This window comes from Cyprinus carpio, chromosome A16 (genome assembly GCF_018340385.1).
Source record: "Cyprinus carpio isolate SPL01 chromosome A16, ASM1834038v1, whole genome shotgun sequence".
NCBI classification, from domain to species: Eukaryota; Metazoa; Chordata; class Actinopteri; order Cypriniformes; family Cyprinidae; genus Cyprinus; species Cyprinus carpio.
Window position 1 is genome coordinate 7,672,505 of NC_056587.1, and position 18,792 is coordinate 7,691,296.

Sequence of the window (18,792 nt, forward strand, 5' to 3'; positions counted from 1 at the left end):
AATAAGTAGCGCAACTATTTCAATTACTTTATTAAAGTAATGTAACTGATTACGTTTGATTACTTTTTTTCAAATTTCTAACAAATGTTTTCAACTGTTAATCATTTTCAAACATTTAAAGCATGCAGGGTTAACCTTACAGCAGTACTCAACACTGATCACTGTCCGACTTTCAGAATCCTTCTTCACTTGAATTAAGATTATAATAATTTAATTTTAAAGCACAGCCACCACAAAAGCAGACTTTAGCCCCTCTTTTTACTTTGAGATCTTTGAGGTTAAATAAAGATTTAAAATCATAAGATATAGTTTAATAGTTATGATACTGTTTTGAAATCAAATCCTTGCATAGCTACGACAGGAAACACCGGCATCTAATAATGCCTTGGGGAAAAAAACAAACAAACAGTTCATCTTAAAAAACATAGCACACGCATAAATCCAAAAAGCAAATAAAACAGTTATGGAATAAGCATGTGTCCTATTCTGTGTTCTAAACTCCTGAAACACTGGTGATTTTGATATTTTACAGCAGTCAATGCAATTTGGGAAAAGCAATCATATCTGTAATAGTGGAAATATTCAGATTTAACCCCCTTTGTAATCATTAACATTTTCATAAATAACTATAATTAATTACACATTTTTCTCAGTTACTGTAACAGATTACAGTTACATTTATTTTATTGTCTAGTTACTCCCCAACACTCTCTCACTCTCTCACTCTCACTCTCTCTCTCTCGCACTAATAAATGCTTTAAATGTGTTGATGCTGCCCTCTTCTGGACAATAAGATTAAAATAGAAGTCACCACCTGGACTGAAGATGTCCCTGAAAATTCTATATCTTATTTTATTACGGTGTCATAGCTGATGATCATACCATAGCTTAAAGTGTGTTCCTTTTATTGCAAACATAATATTTAATGACGATGAAAGCTATGTTTTTATTTTTGTTAAACAGTTATTGTCCAAACTCCTAGCTCCCTAATAGATTCTTTATAAGGGGGGTTCTAAATGAAATATTTAAAATTATTTATGTCATAACATTCATACATATTAAACACTGTTGCGTGGTCATACACACCCTGAGGAAGTAATGTGGAGGAGAAAATAATCGTCTCACATTTTTCACAAATGAGTCGCACATGCGTAACGGCTTACGGTCAGTGGGCGTGTCCTTTCGAATCGCTTGCATCTGATTGGTTATTCCACACGGGCGTCGACCAAAGGGGCAGGTCCGAATGTTTTGACTGACACAGAGCCGTAGAGAGGATAAGTGTCTCGTTCTGTCTGCTTGGGAAATTCATGGGGCTTTAAATTTCTCACCGGGACGCAGGTCCACCCAGGGGGTTCAGTGAGGTAAGTCTTGAGGACTGTGACTGTTTTGGGCATTGTAGATTTGGGTGTTTGTGTGAGCAGGGCTCTACACGTGGCTGTCTATAAAGCTGTCTCACACTGGGGACACTTTTGATTGGAGCGCTAACCAGCTAAATCCAGTTAGCCGTCTAATAATAAACAGCTGATTGCTGCTAGCGCTACGCGGTTAAAGCTAACTGTTGCAGCCAGTTCAAGCTATGAATGAAAGAACTGCGAAACGAACCGACCGAACGCATACTGTTAACTTTACAACGTAGGAGAAAACGAGGCAGGTTTGTAAAAGCTGTATTAACACAGCGCGCGCAATGTGCTGCGGGCGTCCCGCGCGCTGCGCGTTTCCGTGAAGTTGAATGGGCCACTCGTGCGCTTGTGTTGCCAGCATGAAAATCTACTGCGTAATGTTACGCGCGGTCCAGCGTGACTGGAAGCGTTAACAAATTGCAGGTTACATGAACTGAAACAGTATCTGAATAAAATGTGCCATTGCCAGGACAGACATCTGTGGCTAGAGTGCGCGAGCGAGTTAACTTGCCTGTAACAAATGAGAGCAGCTCGATTCAAGACGGTCACTGGCCTTTGTGGCGTTATAACTCATTTACAACACACAGTACAAGTGCATATCATCTGCATATACGTATATATCTAAATCTCAAACATGCACGAGCAGCCAAGCATGTTTAGCCCTTTAACTGTTTCTCAACCTGTAGAGTTACCATAGTTTATTAGCAAATCAAGGGGAAAATCACTGAATCATGCACAGCTCGGATTTGTTTGTTGTCTGACTCATGATGATGATTACACCTATTTTCCACCTTCAAGGAAACCATGTAGTTATGTTTTTGAACATCACATTTCAGGAAGAGCAGAAACCAAAAGGCCATATTGATGTTTATATTAAAACATGGTGAGGTCTGAGACATTACTTGCTATTTTATTTTAGGGACCATTGATGGTTTTTTTTTATTTATTTATTTTTATTTTTTATTTATATTAAGTTTGGGTGCTGCAGTTTAAGAAATCAATACTTCAATTATTAATAATTGTATTCAGCAAGGATGCATTAAGTTGATCACAAGTGGCAGTAAATACTTTTACAAAGAATAAAAGTATCATGGTTTCCACTAAATATTTAGCAGCACAAGCTGTAATGATGATAAGAAGAAATGTTTCTTGAGCATCAAATCAGCATATTAAAATGATTTCTGAAGGATCATTCTGGAGAGATGTCTGCTGAAAATTTTACATCAAACAAATCAATTACAATTTAAAATGTAATAAAATACAGAAGATTTGTTTTAAATTGTAATAATATTTCACAATTTAACTGTATTTTCATCATCAAATTAATTTTTTTCAGGTTAAAAATGTTTTTAATTTTTTTTTTCATTTCCTTTTTTAAAAAACTGTAGCTCTGGTCTTAGGTGACTGAGCTGTCAGAAGTGTCATTCACCACCTCTTCTGTTAGTTAATGCATGGTGGTGTTTGCAGTTAGTTTGAAATGTAACAGTTTGAAGAAACATTTCATGTTATTTATTTATCTTGTGTTAAATGTATGCTTCTCTTACATGCTCCTCCACTTTGAAACACCTTGGCCTAGTTACGTTTTTTCCCAGCCTTTTGGCCTCAAGTTATTAGTGTGAACATAGTCTTCTACAGCAGACTGTGCAACCACACGTCATGTACAGTGGTTCACAGCAAATCACACAAGACAGAGTCGGCAGCATGTGATTACTCTGCTCGCCTTAAATTACTAGTGTACTGAGAGTTGTGCAACAGTGATGGGCTTCAACATTAGACTCCTAAGAACTTTAGCCTTTTTCCAATTAATAGTGGTGTTAGATGGAGTGATTGAAACATAATATGTGACTTTGTAGTTTCTTTTGGATTCTTGTGGCGTCATACAAAATTACCCCCTGTGAAGTGAGACATGAAGGCTGCTGTCTTGATCTCGTAATGACTCCCAATCAGATCAAACTTCCACACTTATTCTTAATCTGTTGTATTCACCTGCCGCCACAATCATAGTATTTTTCTTCTTCCTTAAGCAGTCAGAGCCTTGAAATGGATATGCATTGTATTGGACTTGAAAATATTTTTTTAACTGCTTTTAATTGATTAAAATTACAGTAAAAACAGCAATTATCACTATATTATTATAAATGTGAATTATTTCTGTGATGGCAAAGCTAAATTCTCACATTCAGTCTTCAGTGTCACATGAAAACATTTTACTATGATGATTTGGTGCTCAAGAAATATTTATCAATGTTGAAAACAGCTGTGCTGCTAAATATTTTTTTGTGGAAACCATGATACATTTATTTTTCAGGTTTCTTTGAGGAATAGAAAGTTCAGAAGTAGCCTACAGCATTTATTTGTAATATACATCTTATGTAACAATAACATTCTTTAGTCACTTTTACTGTTAATTGAATGTATCCCTGCTGAATTATGAATTTGCTCTATTAATATACTGACCCCTAACTTTTGAATGGTAGTGTATCTCAGTTTGATTTTACTTCCCTAAAATATGTGTTCTTCCTAAACGCATGTTAAAAGCGAAGTGGACAAACCATTCTCTGTGATCATGCTGAAGTGTGTTTTATTACTTTCAGAGGAACTTTTTAAATAAAGGGATTGTTGTTGTTGCTTGCATTTAGCTGTCTGCTCATTTTTTCCTAATATAGTCTTGGTGCATTGTTTCATGTAGGCCCACTGACAGGTGGGCTTTTGAAGTTTTTAATGATGTTGGAAATCTGTCCTCTCACAGGTTTTTGTCTCCATGAGCTCCAGATGAGAAGAGGGTGAGCAGAGGGTCTGTGAACTGCACTGAAATTCATTTTGCAGGTGAGTCATTACATGTAGCATGTAGTGTTATATTCTGTTGTCAGAATATTATCCTTTCTGTGCTGGATTGACGTGTATGAAAATAAAATACTCATGCCACATTTCCTCAAATGATAGTGGGTGCTATTATAATATCCAGAGATGCTGAATTAAATGTTTTTGCCATTGCTAAAGTACAGCTGAGAGTTTTGCTTGTTTCTACACAAAACCTCTAGTATGTGCTTCTCTGTATAAACACACGTATCGTAGGATTGTGGTGTTTGTTGAAGCTATAATCAGCAATCGACAGAAACAGATCCAGGTTTTGCTGGTAGAATATCTTTGATCGTGTGTCTCTGATCATGTGGATGCACTGTTGTGTGTAAAGATGGTTTGTTTGTGGGTAAAGTCCTTTTCTCTTGAATTCACCTCACTCATAGTTTAAGGGTCTTCTAAAAGGTTTCAGTGACACAAGATTTCTAAGACTACTTAAATGGATGAATCACATGCACTGTGACACTGACACTGCATGGTTAAAATTTCTCTGATGTGTTTTTATCATAACCGTTTGACTTTTTCATTGTGTTTTCAATGAAAATGGAAAACGAGCACAGAGTGATGGAGTGAATAAACATTCTGATGTGGACCTGCTTCTTCCTGTCCCCAGGTGCATGGTTCTCATTGCTATTGAAGACAAATTTTGTCTTAGCCGTGAGCTTGCTCTGCGATATAGGAATAATGACCGTTGCCAATGCCAAGTCTGGCACAGGTAAGCACCTTAGAGCAGGGGTCTTCAAACTCGGTCCTGGAGGGCTGGTGTTCTGCAGAGTTTGGCTCTGCCTTAGAGCCTCTTACAGGTTTATGAGATGCTTTACAGATCACTTGGTGCATGACATTTGTGATATCCACTGAGATGGCACAGGGGCATGGCTTCACAATTATTTCTTTAGACAAGTGACCAGGTGATGATATTTAGCAGAGCTTTATAAGGCAGCATTGCTTTGGTAACTCATCATGCGATGTTCTTTCTACAAATGTGAATGATCATTGTTGATGAAAGCTGTGCTGTTAGTTAAACCATCAATCAGACTTTGCCTGGCAGATCATAAAAGAGGGTCAAATTGCATTGAAGCAGAAACCAGAGTCATACTGAGCAGAGTGAAATGAAGACGATGTTTATTTATTTTAATGTTGTTATTATTATTTATTTAATTAAATTGTATTGAAATATTATATTGAAAGTGTATTCTATTTAAAGGAAATCTACTATAAGTCTTGTTTTAACTTAAGTAAATGCACAATGTTTCCAAAGTCATTAAGTGATCGTGTTAAACAATCATTATCTCAATATTAATTAAATATTTGTGATTCATGCCTGCAGATGATAGACCTTTTGCAAACAGCTGCTTCTAAGTATGGGTCAGAAACTGCTAAGACCTCTTCAGTCCTTCTAGCCATATCATCAAAGCTTTACCAGTGTCTAATGTATCTTGCCTCTATAAAGAGGGACCCATGCAGCTCAGTGTGGAGATGGAGAGGTGACAGAAAAGCACTGATGAAATGGCTCGTCTCAGAGGCTTAATGTCCTGCATGTATGACCCTCAGCTCCATGTTTTCTTTCAGCTGCTTCTGCTGACACCATTTTCTCTGCCGTGTTGTGCGGTTTGTTGCCTGATTGTGGGAGAGGTCTCTGTGTGGGTTTGTTCACCATGGAAATGGTTAATGTTTGCACTATGCAAATTACACCACTTCGTGATGAATATGCCCTTTTCGAAGCTCTCAAGTTGTTTATAATTGTCTGAGTGCTTTCTGATGCAGTAATAAACACATGGATTTGTTTTGTCATTCTCTGTTACTGGAAAGCAGGAGGTAGTGTAGTGTTGACTGTAAACAGGATCCAAAATCAACTTCCTGCCACACCAGCCAAGCTGTGGAAACTATTTTTGAAATGTATTATCGGGGTCTAAGCACTCATGGGCTTGTTGACCTATGATATGCAGTTCATGCAGGGGCGATTCTAAGATTTGCGTTTGAGGGGGTCTCAGCCCCCAATGAGGGTATATTAATAAAAAATAATAAAAAAATATATAAATAAAATAAAAAATTATTTTTGACTAATAGGGTAAGGTGGTAAACTAAACTTATTACAGTATTCCACTGTATTACATAGATAGGAATAACATTTGAGTACTGAATACAAGTCTTCCTGATCTCTCTCACTCGCTCACTCACACACACACACACACACACACACACACTTACTGTACAAACACAACATTTTACCGTTTACATTTTTAGTACAACCCTCTTTCTTTAGCTCAAGTATGCAAACCTATTTGCCTCATTGCACTGTAATTAGTAATGTATTATATTAAAAGTAAAATTTTCAAATAAAAATAACAACATAATATATATAATATATAGCCCCCCTAAAAATGGCCTAGCTACGTCCATGAGTTCATGTAAATTTCAGTATATAATGTTAGTATCTGCAGTTTGGTGTTTTGGTTTAGCCAGAATGCTTTATTCTATGAATTCCCTTATCTCAATCACCTTAATTACAATCTAGGTTATTATATCTATTTTAATGATGAGTGTAAATTGTGTGTGACCCTCAGCCATGCAGCAGGTGCTGGATAACCTCAAGGAGCTGCCACCTTCAACAGGAGCCAAAGACATCGACCTCATCTTCCTCCGTGGCATTATGGAGAGTCCCATAGTTCGTTCCCTCGCTAAGGTATAAACTAATACTTTTTTTAACATCCTAAGTTTGATATCTATTAGGAGACATCAAGTAATCAACTGTCATAATACTCAAATTTGTTAGATTTTAAATAGTCATTTTAATTATTAGTTAATAAGAGAGCTTATATCTGCCACCTAATATCAATATAAACCCGTTTACATGTGTGCACATTTGTGAGGCCAAGGGTTGTTTGTCTTGTCACAGGTCATAAGAATATGATGTACAAGGGGCCTCTTCTTATTCTTAATATAGCTGTGTGAAATTGTTCAGATCGTGAGGTATACTGGTTGAGTTTCACTTTGTTTGATTAGGAGCTAACACTATTGTAAGAAACATGTTTTCCGTGTAACTGTTCTGTCTGTTAATTATATAGTAAGAGTTAGTACCAGGACGCATGACTAACACAGTTTGATCTGCATTAATGACCAGTTTGTGCAGTCTGTTTCCCCTGAATAATCCTATGGTGACATGGTTTTCAGTCCATAATGTTTTTTTTATATATATTTGATTCATTTTAACTTCAGGAAGGGCATCTGGCGTAAAGTGTGCCAAATTGGTTGTGGGGATTATTACGCTGCCTTGTCACCTGATAGGGAGCAAGCTGACAGAGAGAGAGAAATTGATTGTAACTTATTTGTTCACTAACTTTGTCTAACAGTGTTTTTTTTCATGTAGATCTAAAGACTTTAGATCTAAAGTCTAAAAAAATTTCCACCACATATCAAATTATTTATTCCCTTTTTTATAATTTATAATTTACGTTTTAAACATTACAAAAAAAAAAAAAAACTTTTTCCTAAGGCTAATTTCTAGAATTTTATATATCCTAATACACGATTGAGTTTATATCAAGATACTTGATTAAATTATTATTCTTAATGATTAAATAAAATAAATGATTATTAACATTTGTTAAAACTCTCTTCCATCTGAAGTGTACCTGGCAGTGCATTTGTTAATGCTAGACGTAATCAATCTAGACGTAATCCATTAATTGGTTTCTTGGCAAGATACTTAAGTTATTGTCTCCGCCCACTCTCGCTCAGGCTCATGAGCGACTGGAGGACGTTAAGCTGGAGGCGGTGCAAAGTAATAACGTGGAGCTAGTGAGTGAGATCCTGTCTGATATGAGCAGTCTGATCACTCGTGATGAAAGTGCAGCAGAACTCTGTAAGATCCTGAAGGAACCCAACTTCCAGGTACCAAACCTCTCTGTTGTGTGTGTGTGTGTGTGTGTGTGTGTGTCTGTGTCTGTCTGACTGCCTCTTACGTGACATTACGTTGACTGTTTATTAATCCGGTTGCTGTCTTAGTAGTAAAGAAGCAAAATCACCTCTAAACACTTGAGAAATTGGACAAATGAGTTTTTGTCTTTGTGTTTTTTTTTAAAGGGAAGATGATTCATTTAGTAATTTGTTGTTTATTCTCTAAACATGAATTGAATTCTCTTGGTATTTTCAGTCCCTGTTAGAAGCTCACGACAAGGTGGCCTCTAAGTCATATGAAGCTCCTCCCACCAGCACCAATTCCACCAGCATGACCAGCTCATCCCTCATGCCGGCTGACACGGTTCGCATGATCAGCATCCAGAAGAAGGACGGAGAGCCTCTGGTGAGTGACAGATGTTCTCAGTTTCACAGGATTAGATCCCACATTCGGTCAGAGCTTGTGTTTCAAATCCATGCAGTGTCATTTGATTAGTCTGCGTTGGAAAGTTTGTGTCTGCATTAACAAGATCTAGGATCATTTGTTAAATTAGACCTTCTTATACAAGGAAGATCTAAGGCCAACCAGTCTCGAGCAGATCTATAGTTGGTCCTAGTGAAATAAAATGTCATAATGTCTCTGCCAAGGTCAGAAATTCACCAGAGTGCTGGTTAAATATAAATATTTCATTATATTATATTAAAAGCCACTGAAAATTTTTCACTGGATTTTAATATAATTGATAATATAATGCAATACACAGTAAATAAATGAATAAATAATGTTATTTTCAGTGACTTTTAATTAGTATAATCCAGTAGCTATTACATATTACATTATATATAATAGATAATAGTTAATATAATAGTGTTCCTTAAATAATTACAATAATAATATATAATACATTATTCCTTGAATAATTTAAATTGCATTTAAATTTTAATGTTTAATTAAATTAAATTAAAATTTTAATTGTATTTAAATGTTTGTTTAATTATTTAATTGGATATTGTATTATTATTATTTGTTATATTAAAAACCACAAAATATTATTATTTTTATGTAAAGAGATTGTATCATATATTAAAGGCCACTGAAAATAACATTTATTTATTATATTATATTATATTATATTATATTATATTATATTATATTACATTACATTACATTACATTACATTACATTACATTATATTATATTAAAATGTGCCCTATAAAGAAGAAAAAAAAGGTTTTCCTGACTCTTTGTGCTGGCATTTCTGAGATTCATGGTGTCGTCTCTTTTAGGGTGTAACATTCCGGGTGGAGGACGGTGACCTTGTCATCGCGCGCGTTTTGCATGGCAGCATGATTGACAGACAGGGGATGCTGCACGCAGGTGATGTCATCCGAGAGGTGAACGGCCGAGAGGTGGGCAAAGACCCCATGGCTTTACAGGACATGCTAAGGGACTGCAATGGAAGCATCACACTCAAAATCCTGCCCAGCTACAGGGACACGCCTCCACCCGTACAGGTCAGCACACCACCGATTCACAGCAAACCCAGTGAGATTAAATGATTTAATTTTTGCATTTATTTAGGTGTCTGGCATTTCTGCCAGCTCAGAAAAGCTGAAAAGAAAACATGCAGCCAGTTTAGCGAGCTGTTTCAATTTGCAGCCGGTTTCTATGTAGATGGCTAGCTATTTAAATAAGACCACCTCTGAGCCATATATGGATATATTCATTTGTCTTGTGTGGACAAGACAAGTGAAGAGAGGGGTGGGGTGAGCATTATCATTTAAAGAGACCGTAATGGCTCACTGTGAACAGAGCTGTTTGTTTTACTCGACAATTGAGGAATTTTAACCAAAGTATGTTGCAGACATTTCATGAAGTATCATACCAACTTGTGAAAAATGGGCATCTGATTTCCTCTTTAATGCTACTGGTATGACTGGACATTAAATAAGTGAACATGACTATATAATATATTTTTCAAAAGTACTATTTTTAATTTATTTATTTTTTTCATGGAAAAAAATGATGAAAGAAATGGCAAGGATTTGATGTAGAAGATCATCCTCATCTGAACTGCTAGTATCTTTCCTAATAATCAGATGCTGAGAGTAGAAAACACTCTTGTAACATAGTCCTGCTATTAGTGCTGTATAACCTCCTGATGGCTTATGGGTTCATACAGTCCTTGAGGAGGAAAAAGGAGAGACCTGGCCTCTGGGTGACTCAGAATGCCACCGGGCTGAAACTGAGCATGGTATTCCTATTAATAACACCACCTGTGCTAAATAGGGCAGATGGGAGGAGTTGAATGCATGCACACCCTTACTTTTACTCTGGAAATCCTGGAAAGAAATAGATCCTCAAATTACCTTAGGGTTTTTTTTTCTTTCTCCAATCAATTTTTTCTAATTAAAGTGTTTTGTCACATCAACCCTGTTACCATTTTCCCACTCCCTGAGAGCATACTTCTAAGCAAGTATGTCCTTCACCTACTTTCCTTGAATAAATACTGTTTAAAAACCTCACACAAGAGCAAACACGGGGGGCGAGGGTTTACAGGGATCCATTCTTTGTGCCAAACCTACACTTCTGTCTTCTTTAGACCTGAACTTTACTTGGTGAGTTGGTTATGTGCAGTGAATGACCACTGTGTGTTCACTGTTGGGAAATCATCACTGATAAAGATCCACCAGGATCCATAAATATTTCATGTGAAAACACACTGCTGTCCTTCTCTATGAAGCCCATTTACAACACACACACTAACATAGGCTGTCTGTTACTGTGCAAGCTGCAGTGTTCTATAGACAGACATTGACAATGTGAAAGAGGAAATAGCCCCTTAGCAATACTGAATGCAGATTGTTAGATGGTTTATGTAAAAAACCTTCCCAGCTTTATCATCATTTGTCATCATGTATGTCAAAGTCAGCCTGGGAGCTGTGACATGATTGCATTTTTAGGCTAAAATTAGTGGCTTAAAATGAATTGATGTTAATAAACAGGAGTAACAACACTTTCTTTGCCCTTCAGGTGTATCTGAAACCACATTTCCGCTACAATCCTGACACAGATAACCTGATCCCTTGTAAAGAGGCGGGTCTGGCTTTCTCTAAAGGAGACATTCTGCATATAGTGAACAAGGAGGACCCCAACTGGTGGCAAGTGAGAAGCATGAGAGTTTTTTTCAGATCTTCGTTTTGGTCTGATTTCTTTAATTGCTGAAATGTTTGACATATTGAAGCTATGTAGTTTCTGTTGTTGTTTAGGCATGTAATATAAACGGAGGCCGCACTGGCTTGATCCCCAGTCAGTTTCTTGAGGAAAAGAGGAAGGCGTTTGTAAGGAGAGACGTGGATGGATCAGGTACAGAGGTTTAAGGAATGTTTCTTTTTTATTTTAAGTCTAGTTATGGATTAAATTATTTTAAGGTTATATCAAATTTCCTTATTGCATTTATGCTGTAAACAATAAAGAACCACCTGTGGGTTTGTTTTAGGAATCCTCTGCGGGACATTAACTGGAAAAAAGAAGAAAAAGAAAATGATGTACTTAACAGCGAAAAATGCAGGTTAGGTTTGCAGGGGTTCTTTGTTATTAATGTTTAATCTTTCAAAAGTTTGGTGTCCATTCTTTTACTTGGCAAGGTTAGATTAAATTGATCAAAAGTGAGCAATCTTTTGTAACACTAATGTTTCTATTTCAAATAAATACTGTTCTTTTGAACTTTTTATTCTTCAAATGATCCTGGAAATAATGCATAAAGGGTTCCGCAGAAATATTATATTCAGAGTTGTGCTGCTTAATAAGAAATGTTTCTTGATCACCAAATCAACATTTCTGAAGGGTCATGTAACACATGTAACAAATTTGGCTATGCCATCACTGGAATTAATAACATTTTTAAATATATTAAAAGTTGTAGTAATACTTTTGATCAAATAAATGCAGCCTTGGTGAGCATAAGTACGGAGGCTGAGAGAGCTCAACGCGCTGCAACTTTTTCTGTTTGCAAATAGAAAAAGCACCAGCAAATTAAGACATCTTCATTAGTTTACGGGTGCGTAAAACTCGCAACACAACCAAATACAGAAACATGCTGCAAATGCTTGCAATGCGACCAAATACAAAAAAGCATTGCAAGTAGCACAGACCACAATGGAAATGTAAACTTACAAATATTAACCATGGTTTTATTATAGTAAAAGTGTAGTGATTTTTTTTTTTTTTTTTGGGCATATTTGATTATATAACCACAGTTGTACAAATACCATAGTTAAACTATATAGTTAGTGTTAAAGTGTAGCAAAGCCATGGTTAATTTGTGGTTACCATGGTTTAACTATAGTAGGTTTATTTAATTTTTTTTTTTTTTTTTTTTTTTTTTTTTTTTTACTAGTAAAACTATTCTCTCGGCCATCATACATAAGAGACTTCTTTCAAAAACAAAAAAATGTTAATTTTTCATTAAAAACAAAAAAACTGATTGACCCCAAAATTTGAACGGTAGTGTAAGTATTTATTTATTTATTTATTTTTTAAATTAACTTTCAAAACTTCTCTCTTTCTAATAGAATTTGATCGCCATGAATTACAGATCTATGAGGAAGTAGCAAAGATGCCTCCATTCCAGAGAAAAACTCTCGTGCTGATTGGTGCACAAGGAGTGGGCCGCCGAAGCCTCAAGAACCGCCTGATTGTGTTGAACCCACTGCGATATGGAACTACTGTACCTTGTGAGTCCATAATCAACATTGATATTGTTAATAATTACATTAATTATTAATAAATTTGTCATTTTACCAATAAAAAGTCTCACTCATCAGAATTTGATCTGTTTCTCAGTCACTTCTCGGCATCCACGTGATGACGAAAAGGACGGCCAGTCGTACTGCTTTGTGTCCCGGGAGGAGATGGAGACAGACATTAAGGCAAGTCGCTACCTTGAGCATGGAGAATATGACGGCAATCTGTACGGAACCAAAATCGACTCCATCCATGAAATAGTTCACACGGGACGTACTTGCATACTGGACGTCAACCCACAGGTGCGTGGTTTTGTGAATGACAGAAAAAAAAGCAGTTTAAGCAAGTTAGGGTTTGGTACTGTACTGTATATTGAAATCTGTAATAGAACATAGTCTTCACATATTAATTGTTGTTGAGAATGTGCTAAACTACCTGTTACTACCATAAACTACATGTTACTCCCAAACTTGTGAGTCAGTGAAACCTCTTTGAGCTAAAATATTGACTTAAAGAATCCCTGAGATTATAAAGCTGTAATGAAATGGAAGTAGCGTCAGATCTTTTCTTCCATATTGTGATGTACATCCAACTGAAACCTATTACTGGAAAAGGAAAAAATGTAGGACAGGCACTTGGTTCTATCCATTGTTTGTTGATTGGATGAAATAAGAGCGGAATGTGAGCTTGCAGTTGATTGTAAGAAAGGGGCGGGGTTTAAGCAGACTAAATTAATGGAGAAGTGTGGCATACACCACCAGCGAGAAGTGGTGAAAAAAAAACATACCTGGATGAATCATTCCCAGTATGATCAGTAACACGCATTTGGAAAATGGTACATTCTCCTCTTGAGGCGACTTAATAGTAAATAAGTTAATAAAGTATACAAATTATACAAATACAAAACTCACGAACCCCCTGCAGTTCTGGTTCTAGAGGACCCCTGACACTGCATTTATGTAAAAAAAAAAAAATTTACACAGCATCTTAAATATGCAATGCTTAATAGGGCCTTTCGCACCGCAGGCAGCTTTTCATAGTACCAGAACTAATTGTGGAACTACCCACTTTTGGGTGTTTTCGCACCGCAGGAACTGGGTGCAATTTTAGTACCGGACTGCCTTTGTAGCGAGAACCAAATTAGCTCCTACTCCGGAGCAGGGTCTAACCAGCACGACTGGTACTACACGTGACGTAAGTAGACATTGATTGGCCAGACGCATTCGAAAACGCCCTCACCCGCCATGTTTTAAAACGCTGTGTAACATATTGTAAACATTGTGTCAACTTATTTTGAAGTATGACGGACCGCTATAAATATACGGATGCTGAAATGCAGACAAATGTAGCACTGACAGTTGTCGTTGGAGATTCTTAGTCCTCCTTTCCGTTCTTTCAAACGCTTTATATATACATCGACATTCCATGTCCATTATTGTGAAACCCGCGAGACACAATGAAAACACAGCTCTGATCACATCATCCTCCATCCTCCTGTTGTTAACGTTGTTCTTCTTTGTTAACGTTGTTGAAAGCCGCGCACAAATGACATCACTGTCGACCGGCTTACGTCATGTCCTAGTACACTTTAAATGGTACTTGGAAACAGTTCACGCAAAATTGTCCCAGTACTTCAGTACTGTACATTTAGTTCTGGAGATAAAGCGGTGCAAAAGGCCCTATTGTGCAAGAAAATGGGAAAAGATCTGTCTCTGAACACTTCCATCTGAATTCTGGTGTGGTTCAAATGAAATAATGAACGTAACATGGACCAAAGAGATGTAAGCAAACCAAAAACAGGACATGATGTCACAAGATGCGACCCTAACAAGTACAGAATGCTCAAGCATACCTGTTTTTTATATAGTCGGGACGTTGCCCATCGAAATTTGGTACAGGCATCAGAACCATGTCTCCTCGCAACTTTGTCTGTGCGTGTGATGGAGGGACTCCTGCCACTTTTTTGACTCCATTTTATAAGCTCTTCCCGAGTTCTCAGCAGGTCAAAATACCATCATATATAGACTAGGAACATGAAAGCATTGTTTTGGATGTTCTGTATGTTGTGAAATCGGTGAACGTATCCCTTTGCCTTCAGGTTTTGTATTAAAATGCCAGTGTGATTGCTAAGCGGACCAGGACTAAATGTTGTTTTGACCAAGCGAACAAAGCTACACCCTAAAAGTTGATAAATTTAGGAATGCATGGTCTAATAGCACAGCACAGTGTAAGCTTTTTCTCAGAGATGGGGGCTGCTTGAATGTATCCATTGTAGCACCAAAATAAAAACATTAAAGCTTAAAAAAAATCACTGATTTAACTGATAAGCTTAGTAATTATGTAATTACAATGTTATAAATGTGAAAGTATGGGTGAAGATGAATAGATAGTCTGTATAAGTGTGCCTGTGTGCTGAAGTCATCAATGCAGTCCAAAAATGATTTTACAGTGAAACGTATCAAAATTCAGAGAGTTTGCAACTAGATGAACTCAAGAATGATCGCCTAGTGGTTTTTAAATGGTCCCGGATCAGTGTTATAATGTACTGAGTGCTGCGGAACAGTGAAACATTTGGTTTAGTTGATTCAGAACTTCAAAAAGCTTTAGTTTCTCCCATCACTAACAAAAAGTATTTATTTGATAAATGTGCTCTGCAGGCACTAAAGGTACTGAAGACATCAGAGTTCATGCCTTTCGTGGTTTTCATCGCTGCCCCAGAGCTCGAGACACTACGGGCCATGCACAAAGCTGTGGTGGATGCTGGGATCACAACCAAGCTACTGACGGTCAGCCTCATTTCTTTCTCGATTTTTTTTTTTTTTTCCAATAATGTAGAAACATTAGAGAGTTACCATAGGCTCTGAGATATGCTTCTTAAGAAGCTACTATTAAGTTTGATGACTCTTCTTTTTGTCTTTTTAGGAAATGGACCTAAAGAAAACAGTGGACGAAAGTGCCAGGATCAAGCGGGCATACAATCACTACTTTGATCTGACTATAGTTAATGACAATCTGGACAAGGCCTTTGAGAAACTGCAGGAAGCTGTGGAGCAGCTGACCACACAACCACAGTGGGTCCCTGTGAACTGGGTTTACTGAGACGTACAGCGGTGCAGACGCCCCATCATCATCATCATCATCATCATCATCGGTGGCACAATGATAGGTCAGCGGCACAGAACACAAGTTCACATTGAACGGACCACCGGTCACTATGCAAATGTACACTAGCCATCTGGTCACGACAGACATAAGGGAAGTGTACTTATTTATTTACTTTTTTTTTTTTTTTTCTACTGACTAAACTTAAATAGTTCATGAAAGCCCGTTTCCGCCACTAAATAAAAAATAAAACAATGTAATTGCAGATTTTTATTCTCACAATTCTGACTTTTTTTTCTCAGAATCGCGAGATATGAACTAAATTTGTATCTTTAGATATAAAGTCGCAATTTAGAATTGTGAGTTTTTTTTCTCGCAATTGCATGTTATAAAGTCAGTAATGCAAGATATGAACTCGCAATTCTAAGAAAAAGTCTGAATTGTGAGATAAAAAGTTGCAATTACCTTGTTTTATTTTTTTATTCAGTGGCGGAATTGGGCTTCCATAATAGTTGGAGGGAAAAAACAAATAGGATTTTTTTTTTTTTTTTGAATGGCTTGTCATTAAAAAAATAATTTTCCAAATAAGTATAAGCTGCATTATAGTATTTAAAGCAGGGGACTGTAATTTTAGTGTTACAAATGTTGGTTTACAGTGCAGGATTCATCTCACATCTCATCTTTCTGAAACATGCGGTCATACAGATCAGTCACTACAGTATTTCAAATTATTTAAGCAGCTTTAGTTTATCCAGCTTCTGACTCAATAAGATCTTCGTAAGTGTCATTCTGTTATCCTCTTTGATTTCATTTTAGTTCAGTTCAAGGAATGCTAGGAGTAAGCCAAATTTTACATTTATAACTATCACAGTAGCACTTTATTTTATAGTCCTGTTTTGTACGTACTACAGTAACTACGTACTAATCCTGAACCTAACCTTAAAGCCCAGAGTATACTTCAGTTTTGATGCAAAAGCTTAAAGGGGTAGTTCACCAAAAAATTGTCATTTACTCACCCTCACGTTGTTCCAACCTGTACGAATTTCTTTCTTTTGTTAAACATAAAAAGATATTTTGAAGAATCTGGGTAACCAAACAGTTATTGGTCCCCATTGACTTGGAAAAATGCTATGAACATCAGATGGGACCAGAAACCATTTGCAAACAATAGTATTACGTCCAAATTTTTTAATGTTTGCAAAGTAAATTCCAGTTCAAATTTCAGACAATTTCAGACGCACAGAGTTTGTATGAGGTCTCTGCAGAACAAAAGTGAACATTTTCAAATTGGTGGATGTTTCTAAATAATGCAGTGAAAATGATGCCCCTTACCTGACCCCACCCCTAAACACCAGAGTTACTGTAATGTGAGCCAATCAGGTAACGCGGTTGAAAACACCCCTCGTTTTGGCCTCGCCCACCAATCTGGTAACCCATTACTGTTCTGCAGAGACTTATACTTGGACAGAGTATGCATGGTTTGAAAAATCTGGCTAGCATATAGTTCCCACGTACTGTGCTGATGACGAAATTTACATCACACTCACTACGCATACCCTAGTGAATGTGTAGAAATCTATACTTTAGTTTTGACACGAATGCTTAGCAGCCTTTAAAATATCATGCATTTGAATAGTGTCAGTCACACTAGAAAGTTTCATTCTTGTCCAGTGTCTGCACCAATTCTGATAAAAATGTCTTTATTTTCTTTTAAATTCGTTGCATCTGTCTCTTAACTGCCTCACACAAGTGGTTATTGGTATTGTGGGTGGTGGTTGTTCTCCAGTAATTTGTTGTTCTATGTCATTCATTTCTTTTTTGACCATGAAACAAAATCCCAGGCCAGTTTTGCCACCTTGTGGACAAAGTAATTTCTGCAAAAAAAATACAAGGCCCATGCAGGAACTGTGTAAAGTACTGCAAATACACTATACTCAGCAGTATAATGAAGTATGCTTTAGGCTTAAGGGTCGGTTCACACAGAATAAGTTTTTGTGTTCAACTGCGCTGCTTTTTAATTGTTTTATATTAATGCATCTCACTACTTTTCAGTGTCTTGTTTTGGTCAAGTTGAAAATGCTCAACCATGGCTGATTATTCCATTCATCAGCGCTGCACCTCTGCATTTGGATGTATTTGCGCGGCACCTCTAGTTTTTAAAAGCAAAAGCCTGTTCTGTGTGAACAGCCCGTAAACCTAATCTTAACTCAAGTCCAAGTTACCTTCTATTACTCAGTACTTTAAGTACACTGTAAGTGCATGTACTATAAAATAAAGTGCATCTGATATCATTGTTTTAATTTTATCATTGCAGAATTATGAGCTTAAGTCATTGTGTTGCTTGTTATGTGCTAGTATACAGAATCAGAACTGTCTTTAGCTAAATGCCTTTTACACAGGCACAAAATCACATTCACACATGGAATATAGACCAAGTGTCATGATCACAAGCTACCTGTCCTCACAGATTCATAACCTGTCATCTAGTTGTATGTTGTGATGGACCTCTGTCTCTGGTGACTTGCTCCAGTGTCTTTTTCAAGGCTTTGTAACTCAGATTTTTATCCAGCTTGCATATTCACTTGAAAATTCTATATTTTGCGATACAGAGAGTTGTATTTTCTGAAATTAAATGGCTGTCTAATAAATTAATCTTAATTTTGGATCAATTTACTTAATATTTTTTATTTTTTTTTTTTTTTCTGGTGTGCATAAAGATTGGATGGCAGGAAATTGTGTTCAGGAAAATACAAAAATGGACAAAATATGATGTAAACAATCTATTGT

General features: G+C 36.7%; 1 protein-coding gene across 3 annotated transcripts; it reads left to right on the top strand.

The window, feature by feature from the left end:
- The first annotated feature begins 1,232 nt into the window (after positions 1-1,232).
- LOC109050266 (protein PALS2-like) lies at positions 1,233-18,683 on the top strand. Of its 3 annotated transcripts, XM_042772340.1 has the most exons (14): positions 1,233-1,361; positions 4,150-4,226; positions 4,873-4,974; positions 6,824-6,942; positions 7,998-8,150; positions 8,413-8,562; positions 9,444-9,671; positions 11,191-11,322; positions 11,427-11,523; positions 11,657-11,728; positions 12,732-12,893; positions 13,003-13,205; positions 15,561-15,689; positions 15,826-18,683. In XM_042772340.1, the coding sequence occupies exons 3-14, from the start codon at positions 4,944-4,946 to the stop codon at positions 16,000-16,002; spliced, it is 1,653 nt and encodes a 550-aa protein (XP_042628274.1). In that variant the 5' UTR covers positions 1,233-1,361; positions 4,150-4,226; positions 4,873-4,943; the 3' UTR covers positions 16,003-18,683. The 3 variants fall into 3 exon arrangements, with proteins under 3 accessions (XP_042628274.1, XP_042628275.1, XP_042628278.1); XM_042772341.1 differs by lacking the exon at positions 4,873-4,974; XM_042772344.1 differs by lacking the exons at positions 4,150-4,226; positions 4,873-4,974 and having other exon boundaries at positions 1,269-1,361.
- The last annotated feature ends 109 nt before the right edge of the window (positions 18,684-18,792 follow it).

Bases quoted from the DNA above. Each gene is read 5' to 3' on its own strand.
- LOC109050266 (XM_042772340.1), top strand. From the start codon at position 4,944: ATGACCGTTGCCAATGCCAAGTCTGGCACAG. The intron at 6,943-7,997 runs GTATAAACTAAT...ACTCTCGCTCAG, and splicing joins TAGTTCGTTCCCTCGCTAAG to GCTCATGAGCGACTGGAGGA. The intron at 9,672-11,190 runs GTCAGCACACCA...TTTGCCCTTCAG, and splicing joins ACACGCCTCCACCCGTACAG to GTGTATCTGAAACCACATTT.